Source organism: Coregonus lavaretus (assembly GCF_964263955.1).
Source record: "Coregonus lavaretus genome assembly, chromosome: 29".
Classification (NCBI taxonomy): Eukaryota; Metazoa; Chordata; class Actinopteri; order Salmoniformes; family Salmonidae; genus Coregonus; species Coregonus lavaretus.
Genome location: NC_140016.1, coordinates 19,360,164 through 19,377,507, shown reverse-complemented (window position 1 = coordinate 19,377,507; position 17,344 = coordinate 19,360,164). Strand labels below are relative to the sequence as shown.

At 42.5% G+C, this 17,344-nt stretch overlaps 2 protein-coding genes across 2 annotated transcripts; both read left to right on the top strand.

Moving 5' to 3' along the window:
• Positions 1 to 788: 788 nt before the first annotated feature.
• Positions 789 to 11,381, top strand: LOC311104584 (uncharacterized protein; the record flags this gene model as incomplete). Its single annotated transcript, XM_084146459.1, has 3 exons — positions 789 to 3,134; positions 8,731 to 8,735; positions 8,942 to 11,381. The coding sequence occupies exons 1-3, from the start codon at positions 855 to 857 to the stop codon at positions 11,379 to 11,381; spliced, it is 4,725 nt and encodes a 1,574-aa protein (XP_084002585.1). The 5' UTR covers positions 789 to 854.
• Positions 11,382 to 14,031: 2,650 nt separating this feature from the next.
• On the top strand, positions 14,032 to 16,627 carry LOC311104583 (protocadherin beta-16-like; the record flags this gene model as incomplete). Its single annotated transcript, XM_084146458.1, is given in 3 exon segments — positions 14,032 to 16,153; positions 16,156 to 16,415; positions 16,583 to 16,627. Coding segments are annotated over 3 exon segments (2,427 nt in total).
• Positions 16,628 to 17,344: the final 717 nt, after the last annotated feature.

The window sequence follows — 17,344 nt, the reverse complement described above, 5'->3', positions numbered from 1 at the left end:
TTGCTGTCCATGGTGCTGAACATGCAGAAAATCCCACTTAAGGCCAGTAGAGTTTACTCCTATTCATCGCTATTTGACGGTCATCACCTTCCTTCTTTCCCATAGGCTACTCTATGTTTTTCTATTTGTTCATTCTGATGAGTGTGTCGGCTAAAATATCAACTTTACATGTAATTTGCTATGTAGGTAGCCTATACCGTTTCTCGCGGATGTGTCGTCCCCTTTTGTAATGTGTTCCTATCAGCAAGCCTAAGCTGAACCTAATGCTGTGAGCATGGTTTTAATGCTATTATTTATGTTTTGGTCTTTTTAATGTTGTTTGCTGTGTTTTTCTATTAGTTTATTGTCCAACAAGGGGTTAAAATTATTTAGGGTTGAAATGATTTAGGCCTATAGTAGTAGGCTGCACATTATTCAATCATGCAGCCTACAAATATAGATTTCTATGACGATTTTACCTGAAATATAGATATAGAAGGATGTATGTTGACGTGTAATTTCTAAAGAGTACTGATTGTGTCGCTGTTCACCAGCTGTGTTTGGATAGATCAAGTTATCCACCCACTGCTGTTGTTACAAGGCTCGGATGTTCGGGTGCCATTAAGCTGCGGAAAAGACTGGGGACGGTCAGATTGCTTCAACATGCTGAGGATATTATTTTCATCAAGCTGAATCTTTTTGTGGAATACTATTTGTTTACATTGTATTATCAAGGTTGTATTGTGTTTTGACGTTTTAATCTCAGGATGGGATACAAAGGATTTTCAGTGACGGGCCTTGTCTGCGGCTTTGCTTTCGTTCTTCTACCGCTGCACTGCGCCTATGGAGACCTGAGCTATTCTTTTCCGGAGGAGATGAAAAGCGGATATGTCATTGGAAATATAGCCAAAGATCTCGGGTTGGAGGCGAGCGAACTGTCCGCTCGTAAGGCCCGTGTTGATACCGACGGGAACCGTAAACGTTATTGTGACATTAATCTGAGTACCGGGGATCTGATTGTTGCGGAGAGAATTGACAGAGAGGGGCTTTGTGGCAAAAAGGCTTCGTGTGTTTTAAAACAGGAACTTGTGTTGGAGAATCCTTTGGAGCTGCAACGTATTAGTGTTCATGTTCAAGATATAAATGATAACTCTCCGCAATTTAAGGACGAGGTGATTAACATTGAAATAAGGGAATCAGCAGATAAAGGCGCTCGTTTTTTACTTGATCAGGCTCACGATGCAGATATAGGACAGAATGCAGTGCAAAGGTACACTTTACAAAAAAATGACAATTTCATTTTGACCGTTGATACTAATAGTGTTGAGCTTGTTCTAGAGAAAGAGCTTGATCGTGAACAAAGCAATGAAATCAATGTATTGCTTACAGCTCTAGATGGAGGCACTCCGCAGAAATCAGGTACTCTCCTCATACACGTCACTGTACTGGATGCTAACGATAACGCCCCAGTGTTTAGCCAGGCCGTCTATAAAGCCAGTCTGCCTGAAAACTCTCCTTTAGATACTGTAGCGGTTACAGTGAGTACTACGGATGCAGATGAGGGAGTGAATGGCGAAGTGTCTTATGACTTCGCTCGTGTATCAGAGGAAGATGACAAATTATTTTCTATCGACCGTAAGACTGGAGAAATCAGAGTTATCGGCAAAATTGATTTTGAAGAAATGTCATATTTTGAACTGCATATCAAAGCAAAGGATGGTTTAGGCTTAGCCTCATATGTCAAAGTCATAATAGACATCACTGATGTTAATGACAACACTCCTGTGATTTATCTACAATCTCTGTCTAACCCCATACCTGAGAACGCGTCACCTGGTACAGAGGTGGGCATCATTAACGTCCAGGATAGAGACTCTGAGAATAACCGACAGGTCCGCTGCTCCATTCAGCAAAACGTTCCTTTTAAGCTGGTGCCATCCATCAAAAACTACTATTCTCTGGTGACCACGGGCGAACTGGACCGTGAACTAGTGTCTGATTACAACATTACAATCACTGCTACCGACGAGGGCTCTCCACCTCTGTCCTCCTCTAAACGCATTCAGTTAGCTGTAGCTGACGTCAACGACAATCTACCTGTGTTTGAGGAACAGTCCTATCAAGCCCACGTGATTGAAAATAACAAACCCGGTGCCTCCGTGTGTTCCGTTACTGCACTGGACCCAGACTGGAGACAGAACGGAACAGTGATTTATTCTCTCTTACCCGGTGAGGTGAACGGTGTCCCAGTGTCCTCGTTTTTATCCGTTAACGGAGACACGGGGATGATCCACGCTGTGAGGTCATTTGATTATGAGCAGTTCAGGAGTTTTAAAGCCCAAGTGGTGGCCAGAGACCACGGTTCTCCTCCGCTCAGCAGCAATGTCACCGTTAGTGTGTTCATAACGGATGTGAATGACAACTCTCCTCAGATACTATACCCTGCCACGGAGGGGAACTCCTTCATGACCGAGCTGGTCCCCAAAGCTGCGCATGGGGGCTCTCTGGTTTCCAAGGTGATAGCAGTGGACGCGGACTCCGGCCAGAACGCCTGGCTGTCCTATCATATAGTCAAATCCACTGATCCGGGACTTTTCAGTATTGGGCTCCACAGTGGAGAGATCAGGACACAGCGGGACATTTCTGAATCTGACAGCATGAAACAGAACCTTATTGTGTCAGTGAAAGATAACGGACAGCCCTCTCTCTCTGCCACCTGTACCATGTATTTAGTGATTTCTGATAACTTGGCTGAAGTGCCAGAACTGAAAGATATCTCTTATGATGAGAGCAATTCCAAACTCACCTCTTATCTGATCATTGCGCTGGTGTCCGTCTCCACCTTTTTCCTCACCTTCATTATTGTCATTCTGGCCGTGAGGTTTTGCCTCAGGAGAAAGCCCAGACTGTTGTTTGATGGAGCGGTCGCCATCCCCAGCGCATATCTCCCTCCCAACTACGCAGAGGTGGATGGCGCGGGAACTCTCCGCAGTACTTACAACTATGACGCATACCTGACGACAGGCTCGCGCACAAGTGACTTCAAGTTCGTCAGATCTTACAATGACAACACGCTGCCTGCGGACCAGAGTCTGAGAAAAACTATAACAGACTTTGTTGAAGAACTTGACGATTCCGAAGGGTCCCCCTCAGAGGTAGGCCTTTATTGTACACAAAATTAGAGCTACGATGCATTGTACAATTATTGTTTTCTATAGACAATCACCTTTTTCATGTCAGTACATCATTATTCCATGTTTTTCTACACTGTTAGAATTTTCTGTAATTTCAACAGAAAATAAACACGTGGTTGTTAAATGTGTTTTACAGAATAAATGCTGTAGATTGCACTGCATTACGGGTAAAATGCAGAACAATATTGTCATTCATTGTAATATGGAAGCCTCCTGTAAAACATAATGTATTTCTTAAAATGAATAGTTTATGCCAACTGTAGATTACCATTTTCAGTTTCAGGCGCCAACCTCATGCTTTCGGTTTGATGCATGAAGCTCAGAGTCTGAACCCTCGTACCCCAAATAGATTTGCCCCTTATCATAGATCTAAGATTGTACCCCAATCCCATTTTTAACTCCATCTCCCTCTCTCTCTTTGTCGCTCTCTCCCCCAACAGCCACCTCACACACAGACACATAATATACTGTAGGTTTAGAATTAGTGTTGTAATTATGCTTTTCTTTGGTTACGTACATTGTTTTTACAATGTTATACAATAAAACTAACAGCAATGTATCTTATTCATTATTTACATGAAATAGCCGTAAATTGTAATGCACTGCTTGATTTTAGGCGTATCTAGTAAATGATACCATCAATTCCAATGAAACTTTGGTTTAACAGTACGGTACTGTAAAGAAGAACTTTATTTATAACGGTACTATAATTTCTCCCCAAATAATGTATTACCCTACCATATTTTTTGATCGCCAATAACCTTTTGACCACTAGTGGGTATGGTTGTTTCTGGCTCATTAACATATTTTGAGGCGTGCCTTGTAAGACGCTACTTTGTTGCACGGGTGAGTGAGAATGGTGTATCAATTTAACTGGTATGTGGTAGTAGTGCACCAACAATTAAATATGTATAGGGGACTGATTGGAGTGGCAGCAGGCCTCTAACCTTTAATGGTTGAGTATTTGCCAAGTCCTTGGTCTGTTTTTCCCTGTAGTCACTGCAGGTTTGGAAGCCTTTGTTAAGTGAAAGTGATTTTAAGGAACAATAATTCATATATATTTGATATGCTGAAATATGAAAACACATTACCTAGCAGCCAACCTGCTTGCACCAATCCTGTGCAATTACACTGTAAAATGCAAACCCCGCCTCCCCTCAATGAATGTAATTCATTCTTTCAACCATCCATCCATTCATTACAATTACCGTTAAAAGATTAGAGTTAAAGTATTGGTACCGTAAAACGGATTACAGTAACATGCTGTACTGTAAATTTACAGAATTATACTGGCAGCAGAGTTGCCAGCAAATTACTGTCATTATGTATTAGCAGTGTTGCTGTAATGATTACAGTAGGCTCATTTACAGTATAATTCTGTATTGTATATTGTATACTGTAAAGCATTTAAAATTATAGTATTTGCCTGGCAACTCTGCTGACAGCAAAATTCTGTAAATTTACAGGGAAAAGTTTGACACTGTATAGGCAAGTTGATAGGCTCCAGGTTTGATGTAATTTGTAATGTAGCCTCTTAGTTGATTGTTTTGACCTCCTCAGGGAGGGGATTGTGGAGGCCAGGTCATGTGATGCAGCACTCCATCACTCTCCTTCTTGGTAAAATAGCCATTACACAGCCTGGAGGTGTGTTGGGTCATTGTCCTGTTGAAAAACAAATGATAGTCCCACTAAGCCCAAACCAGATGGGATGGTGTATCGCTGCAGAATGCTGTGGTAGCCATGCTGGTTAAGTGTGCCTTGAATTCTAAATAAATCACAGACAGTGTCACCAGCAAAGCACCCCCGCACCATAACACCTCCTCCTCCATGCTTTACGGTGGGAAAAGTACATTTGGAAAGTATTCAGACATGTTTACTTTTTCCACATTTTGTTACGTTACAGCTTTATTCTAAAATGGATTAAAAATAATAATAATCCTCATCAATCTACACACAATACCCCATAATGACGAACAAAAAACAAGTTTTTAGAAAATTTTGCAAATGTATTAAAAATTAAAAACGGAAATATCACATTTACATAAGTATTCAGACCCTTTACTCAGTACTTTGTTGAAGCACTTTTGGCAGTGACTGCAGTCTCGAGTCTTCTTGGGTATGATGCTACAAGCTATCCACACCTGTATTTGGTGAGTTTCTCCCATTCTTCTCTGTAGATCTTCTCAAGCTCTGTCAGGTTGTATGGGGAGTATCGCTGCACAGCTATTTTCAGGTCTCTCCAGAGATGTTAGATCGGGTTCAAGTTCGGGCTCTGGCTGGGCCACTCAAGGACATTCAGAGACTTGTCCCGAAGCCACTCCTGCGTTGTCTTGGCTGTGTGCTTAGGGTCATTGTCCTTTTGGAAGGTGAACCTTCGCCCCCAGTCTGAGGTCCTGAGCGCTCTGGAGCAGGTTTTCATCAATGATCTCTCTGTACTTTGCTCCATTCATCTTTCCCTCAATTCTGACTAGTCTCCCAGTCACTGCCGCTGAAAACCATCCCCACAGCATGATGCTGCCACCACCATGCTTCACCATAGGGATGGTGCCAGGTTTCTTTCAGACGTGATGCTTGGCATTCATGCCAAAGGGTTCAATCTTGGTTTCATCAGACTAGAGAATCTTGTTTCTCATGGTCTGAGAATCCTTTAGGTTCATTTTGGCAAACTCCAAGCGGGCTGTCATGTGCCTTTTACTGAGGAGTGGCTTTCGGCTGGTCTACCATAAAGGCCTGATTGGTGCAGTGTTGCAGAGATGGTTGTCCTTCTGGAATGTTCTCCCATCTCCACAGAGGAACTCTGGAGCTCTGTCAGAGTGACCATTGGTTTCTTGGTCACATCCCGACCAAGGACCTTATCCCCCGATTGCTCAATTTGACCAGGCGGCCAGCTCTAAGAGGAGTCTTGGTGGTTCCAAACTTCTTCCATTTAAGAATGACGGCGTCCACTGTGTTTTGGGGGACCATCAATGCTGCAGGTATCCTTCCCCAGATCTGTGCCTCGACACAATCCTGTCTTTGAGCTCTTATGGACAATTCCTTCGACCTCATGGCTTGGTTTTTGCTCTGACATGCATTGTCAACTGTGGGACCTTATATAGACAGGTGTGTGCCTTTCCAAATGATGTCCAATCAATTGAATTTACCACAGGTGGACTCCAATCAAGTTGTAGAAACATCTCAAGGATGATCAATGGAAACAGGATGCACCTGAGCTCAATTTCGTGTCTCATTGCAAAGGGTCTGAATACTTATGTAAATAAGGTATTTCTGTTTTTATTTTTAATACATTTGCAAAAATTTACAAAAACCTGTTTTTGCTTTGTCATTATGGGGTATTGTATGTAGATCAATGAGGGGGGAAAAACTATTTAATCAATTTTAGAATAAGGTTGTAATGTAACAATGTCATACTATTGGGCAGCAACAATGTCACACTATTTATGACCAGACAGCATCAGTTAGATGGCCTACACATACATAGACAGAGGGGCGCTGTTTTGCTCGCTCAGATGCTTTCTCTGGTGAGATAGATTCAGCCTCTTGCGAATTGAAGGAAAATTACAAAAACACAGAGAGGAAAGATACATTATTTTAAATGATTTTTTCTTTTTTTCTTGGTCAATTTTTTGGGGAAAGCCTGGCTTCCCTTGGCACCCATGAATATATGCCACTGCATATCTAACAGCTGTTGTGTGTATGGAAATGTTTTGTCGATTTTGTTTTTTCCCGTTTCAACAGAAGGAAATTAACTTGGCTAGCTTTCACCAGTTGAAGTACCGTTAGAGAGAGAGAGCTAGCCAAAAGTTGTCTAACATTAGCGAGCTAACTATCTCACTAACGTTAGCTATTATTTTTGCCCCAATCACACTAGACCTGAATTAAATGATGAAACCAGCGGGCAAACGATTGTAGATTGACATTTTGACGTTTTTTCAACGCAATGTGAGTTTTTATTAGAGGCAGTATAGCAATGCAACGTTATAATGCCTCATCTCAGCAGGATCAGATGGTGACAGGGGTCTCAGCAGGGTCAGATAGCCAGGGAAGAGCAGTCTGTGATGAAGCTGAGGTTAATTATTTCAGATACAACACATTATTCTCTATGTGCAGCAAACACTGGACAAGCCAGAAAGATTTAAACTATTTTAAGGCAGTCTGACAATCGTCTAAAGGTGATTTCAGCTGTATCAAGGGTTGAAAGTTGCTTTTCCCGATGACACAAAACAGGTAAAACAAAAATGTGAGGAAGACCTGGGAAAAGCTATTGATGATCATGAATGGATACAGATATGTTTGAACGCCCAGTCATATAACCTCAGACATAAATTACTGCAGTTTAAGACGATCCATAGAATGTACAATATGTCAGTGAAACTGAATAACGTGCACTCATAAATGTCATTCCTCTGCTAGAGGTGTAAAGCACAAAAGGGGACATATTTACATATGTTATGGAAACTGTATAACCTAGCATTTATAACGGCTAAGAAATGCTTTGCCATTAATTGGAAGGTTGGTTATCCTCCCACAATGTCACAATGGATGGCAGAAATATCAAGTTATGTATCATTAGATGTGATTTATTACACGATTAAGGGTATACTGGGCAACTTTTATAAGGTCTGAATGCCTTATATGGAATACTGTATGACTAAAGGAGTCTGTATTGAAAACATGCCCACGTCAGGGGAGATACCTATTTAAGCAATCCCTAGCTGCTGGGCTGCTCAGTCCTGGCCCTGGGGGTCTGCCGTCCTGTGGGTTGTCACTCTGGCCTTGACCTAACACACCTGAAACCAATAATGAATGTTTCACTAAGATCCTAAAGCTGAGTGGGGTGTGTTGGGTTGGGGGCTGCAGGGTGGTGGACCCCTAGGGACAGGACGGGGTGACCCAGCTAAATTGTGTGCAAGTAAAAAGAGCTCTACAGTACTATTAGGCCTATGAGATTAATTATATGGAGGATGTGCTGTTGCTGTGTGTTAATGTATATGTGTAGGTGGATGTGTTTTATTTCATTTGTATTTTTTTTTCTTGGTTCCAAACCATTCCCTTGGAAATTAAACAAAGAACATGTGGGAAGGAAATTGTGTTGGGGAGCGAGTTGAGTTATTGACTAGAATGGTGAGGATCGGGCGTGGAGGTGGCTTGAGCTGAAATTTGATATAGAGGATGTCTTAAAAAAGAACTTAAGTCTTTGTACTTTATTTTTTAAAGAGTTGTTCATTTGTTAGGCTATTGGTTAAAGGTGCAACACAATATTGATTATTGAATTACATTTGATCTAGTTCAGATTTATCAATCACTTAAACATATTTAATAATGATCTCTTAACTAGCTTGATGACTGTGGGTATTTTTGTTTACTTTTTGTTGTTCTAAACAGAACAGAAGGGCCGTGGGTCATATTAGATTGTGTAGAAATATAGGAAATTAGCTTTAGATGCCAAAAACAATTGAATGAATGAATGATGTCTACCTGCGACTTATTGAAATGTTTTTAGGCCAATGTCAGCGTGTAATTTCTGAAGAGTACTCATAGGGTCGCTGTTCAACAGCGGAGGTAGAATAGATATAGCTCTCCACCCATTGGTGTTGTCATTAGCAAAGCTCTGGTGCCATTTCACTACAGAAACGAGTAGAGGAAGGCAGTCAGACTGCGCACATAGTTGTATTTTGTTTTGATAATCTAGTGAATGTTGATCCTTTTGTGGAATACTTTTTCCTTATGTCGATCTTAATAACTATATATATTTTGGTTATTGGTAGTCTAAGGATGCAGAACAAAGGATTCTCGGTGACAGGCCTGATCTTCTGCTTTGCTTTCTTTCTTCTACCGCTGCACTTCGCCTATGGAGACGTGAGCTATTCTTTTCCGGAGGAGATGAAAAGAGGATCTGTTATTGGAAATATAGCCAATGATCTCGGGCTGGAGGCGAGCAGACTGTCCGCTCGTAAGGCCCGAATTGATACCGAAAGAAATCGAAAACGTTATTTGGACATTAATCTGAGTACCGGGGATTTGATTGTTGCGGAGAGGATTGATAGAGAAGGGCTTTGTGGAGAAAAGGTTTTATGCATATTAAAATTCGAATTGGTCCTAGAGAGTCCACTTGAGTTGCATACTATATCACTTCAAATCCAAGATATAAACGATAATTCACCCATATTTCCGAAGGATTTAATTAAGCTAGAAATCAGAGAATCAGCTGTGAAAGGAGCTCGCTATCGTGTAAAAGCAGCTCATGACGCGGATGTTGGACAAAACGCAGTGCAAAGCTACGTATTACAAAGGAATAATAATTTTGCTTTGGGTTTCCAAACGAATAATGCTGGTATTAAATACGGTGAGTTAGTTCTTGATAAAGAATTAGACCGAGAGGAGCAGCAGGAGTTGAAATTGTTGTTGACAGCTGTAGATGGGGGCACGCCGCAGAAATCAGGTACAGTAGTCATACACGTCACTGTACTGGATGCTAACGATAATGCCCCAGTGTTTAGCCAGGCCGTCTATAAAGCCAGTCTACCTGAAAACTCTCCTTTAGATAGTGTAGTGGTTACAGTGAGTGCTACAGATGCAGATGAGGGAGTGAATGGGGAAGTGACGTATGAATTTAGTCGAGTATCTGAAACAGCAAAGAATGTATTTACTTTGGACCAGAATACAGGAGAAATTAGAGTGACAGGAGAAATAGATTACGAAGAAGAGACAACATTTGAACTTTTTATTGAAGGGAAAGATGGCTTTGGTCTTTCCTCGGACAGTAAAGTTATTATAGATATTACAGACATAAATGACAATGCCCCTGAGCTATATCTAAAATCTCTGACTAACCCCATACCTGAGAACGCGTCACCTGGTACAGAGGTGGGCATCATTAACGTGCAGGATAGAGACTCTGAGAATAACCGACAGGTCCGCTGCTCCATTCAGCAAAACGTTCCTTTTAAGCTGGTGCCATCCATCAAAAACTACTATTCTCTGGTGACCACGGGCCAACTGGACCGTGAACTAGTGTCTGATTACAACATTACAATTACTGCTACCGACGAGGGCTCTCCACCTCTGTCCTCCTCTAAAAGTATTCAGTTATCTGTAGCTGACGTCAACGACAACCCACCTGTGTTTGAGGAACAGTCCTATCAAGCCCACGTGATTGAAAATAACAAACCCGGTGCCCCCGTGTGTTCCGTTACTGCACGTGACCCAGACTGGAGACAGAACGGAACAGTGATTTATTCTCTTTTACCTGGTGAAGTGAACGGTGTCCCGGTGTCCTCGTTTTTATCCGTTAACGGAGACACGGGGGTGATCCACTCTGTGAGGTCGTTTGATTTTGAGCAGTTCAGGAGCTTTAAAGTCCAGGTGGTGGCCAGAGACAACGGTTCTCCTCCTCTCAGCAGCAACGTCACCGTCAGTGTGTTCATAACGGATATGAATGACAACTCTCCTCAGATACTATACCCCGCCACGGAGGGGAACTCCTTCATGACCGAGCTGGTCCCCAAAGCTGCGCACGGGGCTTCTTTGGTTTCCAAGGTGATTGCAGTGGACGCGGACTCCGGCCAGAACGCCTGGCTGTCCTATCATATAGTCAAATCCACTGATTCGGGACTTTTCACTATTGGTCTCCACAGTGGAGAGATCAGGACACAACGAGACATTTCTGAATCTGACAGCATGAAACAGAACCTTATTGTGTCAGTGAAAGATAACGGACAGCCCTCTCTCTCTGCCACCTGTACCATGTATTTAGTGATTTCTGATAACTTGGCTGAAGTGCCAGAACTGAAAGATATCTCTTATGATGAGAGCAATTCCAAACTCACCTCTTATCTGATCATCGCGCTAGTGTCCGTCTCCACCTTTTTCCTCACCTTCATTATTGTCATCCTTGCCGTGAGGTTTTGCTGCAGGAGAAAGCCCAGACTGTTGTTTGACGGAGCGGTCGCCATCCCCAGCGCATATCTCCCTCCCAACTACGCAGAGGTGGATGGCGCGGGAACTCTCCGCAGTACTTACAATTATGACGCATACCTGACGACAGGCTCGCGCACAAGTGACTTCAAGTTCGTCAGATCTTACAATGACAACACGCTGCCAGCAGACCAGACTCTGAGAAAAACTCCAACAGACTTTGCTGAAGACCTTCACGGTTCCGAGGGATCCCCAGAGGTAGGCCTTTATTGTTACAGACGCGCGTTATAACTCTAGAGGCTCTGTAGCAGGTGTTTTACAACTGCAGTTCGTTTTTTTGCAAAGTAATTTTGTTCAGGATAAAAACACTATTCCCATGGGACTATCACAAGGTCTGTTTCCTGTGTCACTGTTTAAACAACTAAATGTAGCTCCAAATATGATGGCTTAGTCCTTTATGCTATCAATTCAAGACCTTAATTTCAAAGCTGACATTTTGCAGATTATAATATGCTGTTTGAATTGTGGTTCAAAACATTTTGTAGGTTAGATAAATAACTTATTCTTCGGATTTGCGTACTGCACAATTTTTATGTTACAAAACATATATTGATAGGCTGGTTCTATTTGTAGTCCGTTTGTAGGTCTACTTTGATGGCATTGAAAAAGAGAAAGAGATAGAAAGCTCTGTAGGCCTATACAATGATGGAAAAAGAAGGTGAGCGTTTCTTTGAGCAGTAGCGGAATGTCGCTGTCTGTGGTGCTGATATGTCCGTTTCTGTTGTAAAGGCGTTAGGGCTTTTTCTGAATACTTATTGTTTGTCACGAGGCTATTACTTTCCTGTTGTCAGTTCTACTCACTGTTTTTGTGAATTGTACTGATGAGGTCCAGATGACAGAATGACAGTGCAAATTTTTTTCAAAAATGTTTCTTTGTGGTTTTATTTTTCCATGGTTTCTATTTGGTTTTTCGCTTATGCTGGGTGGCATACCTGTCTCTAATGTTTGATCAAGCATGCACACGGTTGATATGTTTTCTTGGTATTGTATTCACAATGTAGAACAGATGGCAGATGTCAGGTGATAGCGTTTTTGGAATGGTGGAGCAATTTAGACAGAAGGATGCGATGAGAAGCCTGTTTTGATAGTGTATGCATCCTTGCTGCAGTTGGCTGCCACTGTCCATGGGACTGAACACCCCTTATACATGTGAGACAGGACATAATAATTATTGTCCTTTGCTCCTTGTGATGATTTATATATGTGACATCACATGCTAACAGATGTTTAGAAATGGTTTAGCTGTATTGCACTAGTTGTACTACAGCAACATGATAACAAGGCTTTGCCCATTTCATCCTGAGATTCGACAAACGTCGCTGTCTGTGGTGCTGATATGTCCGTTTCTGTTGTAAAGGCGTTAGGGCTTTTTCTGAATAGTTATTGTTTGTCACGAGGCTATTACTTTCCTGTTGTCAGTTCTACTCACTGTTTTTGTGAATTGTACTGATGAGTTCCAGATGACAGAATGACAGTGCACATTTTTTTCAAAAACGTTTCTTTGTGGTTTTATTTTTCCATGGTTTCTATTTGGTTTTTCGCTTATGCTGGGTGGCATACCTGTCTCTAATGTTTGATCAAGCATGCATACAGTCTACCTGCAACTTTTATTGAAATGTGTTTAGCACACTATCAGATAATGCTGTCAGATAATAGTTTCGTAGGGATGCTCAAAGTGTCGCTGTTCACCAGCAAAGGAAGGGTATGTACAGTTATCCACCCCCTGGTGATTTCATTCAGAAAGTGTTGTTGCCATTTCACTGCAGAAACGAGTGGTGACGGTTTTGTATATATTTTTTGTAGATATAGTTTGTTTTCATCATATTTTTGTGAAATACAATTTTCTTACGCTAATCTATATAATTATTGGGTGTTTTCTTAGTCGATTTGTATGCCAGCATGGTGCACAAATGATTCTAAATGACAGGCCTGGTCTGTGGCTTTGACATTAATTTTTTATGTCATATTTGAGATTGGGTGGAGCATATTGTGTGTGTGTTAGGGATTTCAGATTTTGGAATGCTATAGGCCTACTGTGGTTTAAATTATGTGCTGATAATTTGGATAGTTTGTAGCCTAACACAGGGCCGCAACTTTGGTTTTAGAAGTGGGGGGGACACATAAATATATTTTCTATCCAGTAGGATAAACACTCCAAACAGCCTACCCGTCCGCATGGTCCTAAAGCACACTTTTGCCTCGTTTTGTATCACATTTCAATTATAAAACTGGGGGGAACAAAGATGCAATTTCAGAATGTGGGGGGGAAATCCCCCCCCCCCCTCCCCCCCCCCCCCCCCTCCCCCCCAGTGAAAGTTGCGCCCCTGGCCAAACATATTGGCTTCATCGGCTGAAACCAAATAAATATCTGGGGGAAGTATTTAAATAGGGAATGAGAAGAAAAATTAGATTTTCTATTTTATGCAGACGCATATCGCTGTCCATGGTGCTGGAACGTGTTATGTTCTGTTATGTGCGGATTGCCGTCATGCTCGTTTATTCTGGCTATCTTGTTGGTTGTCGTTTTATATGTCTATTTCATGACCTTGGCCCGAAAGTGTGCTTTGTATTTTATCAAATAGATAATGGGCTAGTCAGTGTGTTGTCATTTAAAACATGTCATTTCTGAAGGGCACTCAAAGTGTCGCTGTTCACCAGCTGAGCAAGGATATACTCACCTCTCCACCCACTTCATGTTGACGAATACAAAGCTCTGGGTTGCTCACTGCGCTGCAGAAAACCGTGGGAGTCATCCGTTTGTTAGTGTTTTCTCCGCTTGATTGGAATTACATTCGATTGAAAACTATATCATTATTTTTAATATTTGCATATAGTGATACACATAACTGCAGTCTGATTTCTCCACCGTTCTTATCTAAGGATGGAGCACAAAGGATTTTCTGCGACAGGCCTAGTCTGCAGCTTTGCTTTCTTTCATCTCACGCTGCACTCCGCCTATGGAGACCTGAGCTTTTCTTTTCCGGAGGAGATGAAACGCGGATTTGTGATTGGAAATATAGCCAAGGATCTCGGGCTGGAGGCGAACAGACTGTCCACTCGTAAGGCCCGTATTGATACAGAAGGGAACCAAAAACGGTATTGTGACATTAATCTGAGTACCGGGGATTTGATTGTTGCTGAAAGGATTGACAGAGAGGGGCTTTGTGGCAAGAAGGCTTCGTGCGTTTTAAAACAGGAACTTGTATTGGAGAATCCTTTGGAGCTACAACATATTAGTCTTCATGTTCAAGATATTAATGACAACTCTCCACAATTTAACGAGGAGATGATAGATATGGAAATATTGGAATCGGCAGCTAAAGGCACTCGTTTCTCATTGGAGGAGGCTCATGACGCGGATATAGGACAGAACTCAGTTCAAAGATACACACTAGAAAGGAATGACAATTTCGTTTTGATTGTTGATAGTAATACTGTAGAGCTTGTTCTAGAGAAAGAGCTTGATCGAGAAAAAAAGCAGGATCTTAAAATAATGCTAACAGCGAAGGACGGAGGCACTCCGCAGAAATCAGGTACTGTAGTCATACACGTCACTATACTGGATGCTAACGATAATGCCCCAGTGTTTAGCCAGGCCGTCTATAAAGCCAGTCTGCCTGAAAACTCACCGTTAGATACTGTAGTGGTTACAGTGAGTGCTACAGATGCAGATGAGGGAGTGAATGGGGAAGTGACATATGACTTCGGTCATGTTTCAGAAGAAGTGAAGATTTTTTATTCTATCGTCCGTAAAACAGGAGATATAAGAGTTATTGGCACTATAGATTTTGAAGAAGTTTCATCATTTGAATTGCGCATCAAAGCAAAGGATGGTTTAGGGTTAGCATCATATGCTAAAGTCATAATAGACATCACAGATGTAAATGACAATGCTCCTGTGATATATCTAAAATCTCTGACTAACCCCATGCCTGAGAACGCGTCACCTGGTACAGAGGTGGGCATCATTAACGTCCAGGATCGAGACTCTGGGAATAACCGACAGGTCCGCTGCTCCATTCAGCAAAACGTTCCTTTTAAGCTGGTGCCATCCATCAAAAACTACTATTCTCTGGTGACCACGGGCGAACTGGACCGGGAACTAGTGTCTGATTACAACATTACAATCACTGCCACTGACGAGGGCTCTCCGCCTCTGTCCTCCTCTAAAAGTATTCAGTTATCTGTAGCTGACGTCAACGACAACCCACCTTTGTTTGAGGAACAGTCCTATAGTGCCCACGTGACTGAAAATAACAGACCTGGCTCTTCCCTGTGTTCCGTTACTGCCCGAGACCCAGATTGGAGACAGAACGGAACAGTGATTTATTCTCTTTTACCTGGTGAGGTGAACGGTGTCCCGGTGTCCTCGTTTTTATCCGTTAACGGAGACACTGGGGTGATCCTCGCTGTGAGGTCGTTTGATTATGAGCAGTTCAGGAGCTTTAAAGTCCACGTGGCGGCCAGAGACAACGGTTCTCCTCCTCTCAGCAGCAACGTCACCGTTAGTGTGTTCATAACGGATGTGAATGACAACTCTCCTCAGATACTATACCCCGCCCCGGAGGGGAACTCCTTCATGACCGAGCTGGTCCCCAAAGCGGCGCACGGAGGCTCTCTGGTTTCCAAGGTGATTGCGGTGGATGCGGACTCCGGCCAGAACGCCTGGCTGTCCTATCATATAGTCAAATCCACTGATCCGGGACTTTTCACTATTGGTCTTCATAGTGGAGAGATCAGGACACAGCGGGACATTTCTGAATCTGACAGCATGAAACAGAACCTTATTGTGTCAGTGAAAGATAATGGACAGCCCTCTCTCTCTGCCAGCTGTACCATGTATTTAGTGATTTCTGATAACTTGGCTGAAGTGCCAGAACTGAAAGATATCTCTTATGATGAGAGCAATTCCAAACTCACCTCTTATCTGATCATCGCGCTGGTGTCCGTCTCCACCTTTTTCCTTACCTTCATTATTGTCATCCTGGCCATGAGATTTTGCCTGAGGAGAAGCCCAGACTGTTGTTTGATGGAGCGGTCGCCATCCCCAGCGCGTTTCTCCCTCCCAACTACGCAGAGGTGGATGGCGCGGGAACTCTCCGCAGTACTTACAATTATGACGCATACCTGACGACGGGTTCGCGCACAAGTGACTTCAAGTTCCTCACATCTTACAATGACAACACACTGCCCGCTGACCAGACTCTGAGAAAAACTCCAAATGACTTTGCTGAAGAACTTGATGGCTCCGAGGGGTCCCCAGAGGTAAGCGGTTTTAGTGTTACACGGTTGATATGTTTTCTTGGTATTGTATTCACAATGTAGAACAGATGGCAGATGTCAGGTGATAGCGTTTTTGGAATGGTGGAGCAATTTAGACAGAAGGATGCGATGAGAAGCCTGTTTTGATAGTGTATGCATCCTTGCTGCAGTTGGCTGCCACTGTCCATGGGACTGAACACCCCTTATACATGTGAGTTAGGACATAATAATTATTTTCCTTTGCTCCTTGTGATGATTTATATATGTGACATCACATGCTAACAGATGTTTAGAAATGGTTTAGCTGTATTGCACTAGTTGTACTACAGCAACATGATAAGAAGGCTTTGCTGTTTCATCCTGAGATTCAACAAACCTAATGAGAAAGTTTTCTTGCGAATATTTTTGTGAACATGTCTGTTGTTGAAGTGACATTATAGACTTTTCCAACCACTTGTTGACAACCTTTATTCTTAAATTACTTTCACATTCTCTTAGAACACAGTAATCGGAGGACTATAGCCTATACCCATCAGTAACATACATACATGATAGACATTTCTAATGCAATGTCTTTTGTAAATCAATTTATATGTTTTGTATATGGCTTAATACAATCTAATGTTCTCCCTCACACAGAGAGAGAGAGAGAGAGAGAGAGAGAGAGAGAGAGAGAGAGAGAGAGAGAGAGAGAGAGAAGAGAGAGAGAGAGAGAGAGAGAGAGAGAGAGAGAGAGAGAGAGAGAGAGAGAGAGAGAGAGAGAGAGAGAGAGAGAGAGAGAGAGAGAGAGAGAGAGAGAGAGAGAGAGAGAGAGAGAGAGAGAGAGAGAGAGAGAGAGAGAGAGAGAGAGAGAGAGAGAGAGAGAGAGAGAGAGAGAGAGAGAGAGAGAGAGAGAGAGAGAGAGAGAGAGAGAGAGAGAGAGAGAGAGAGAG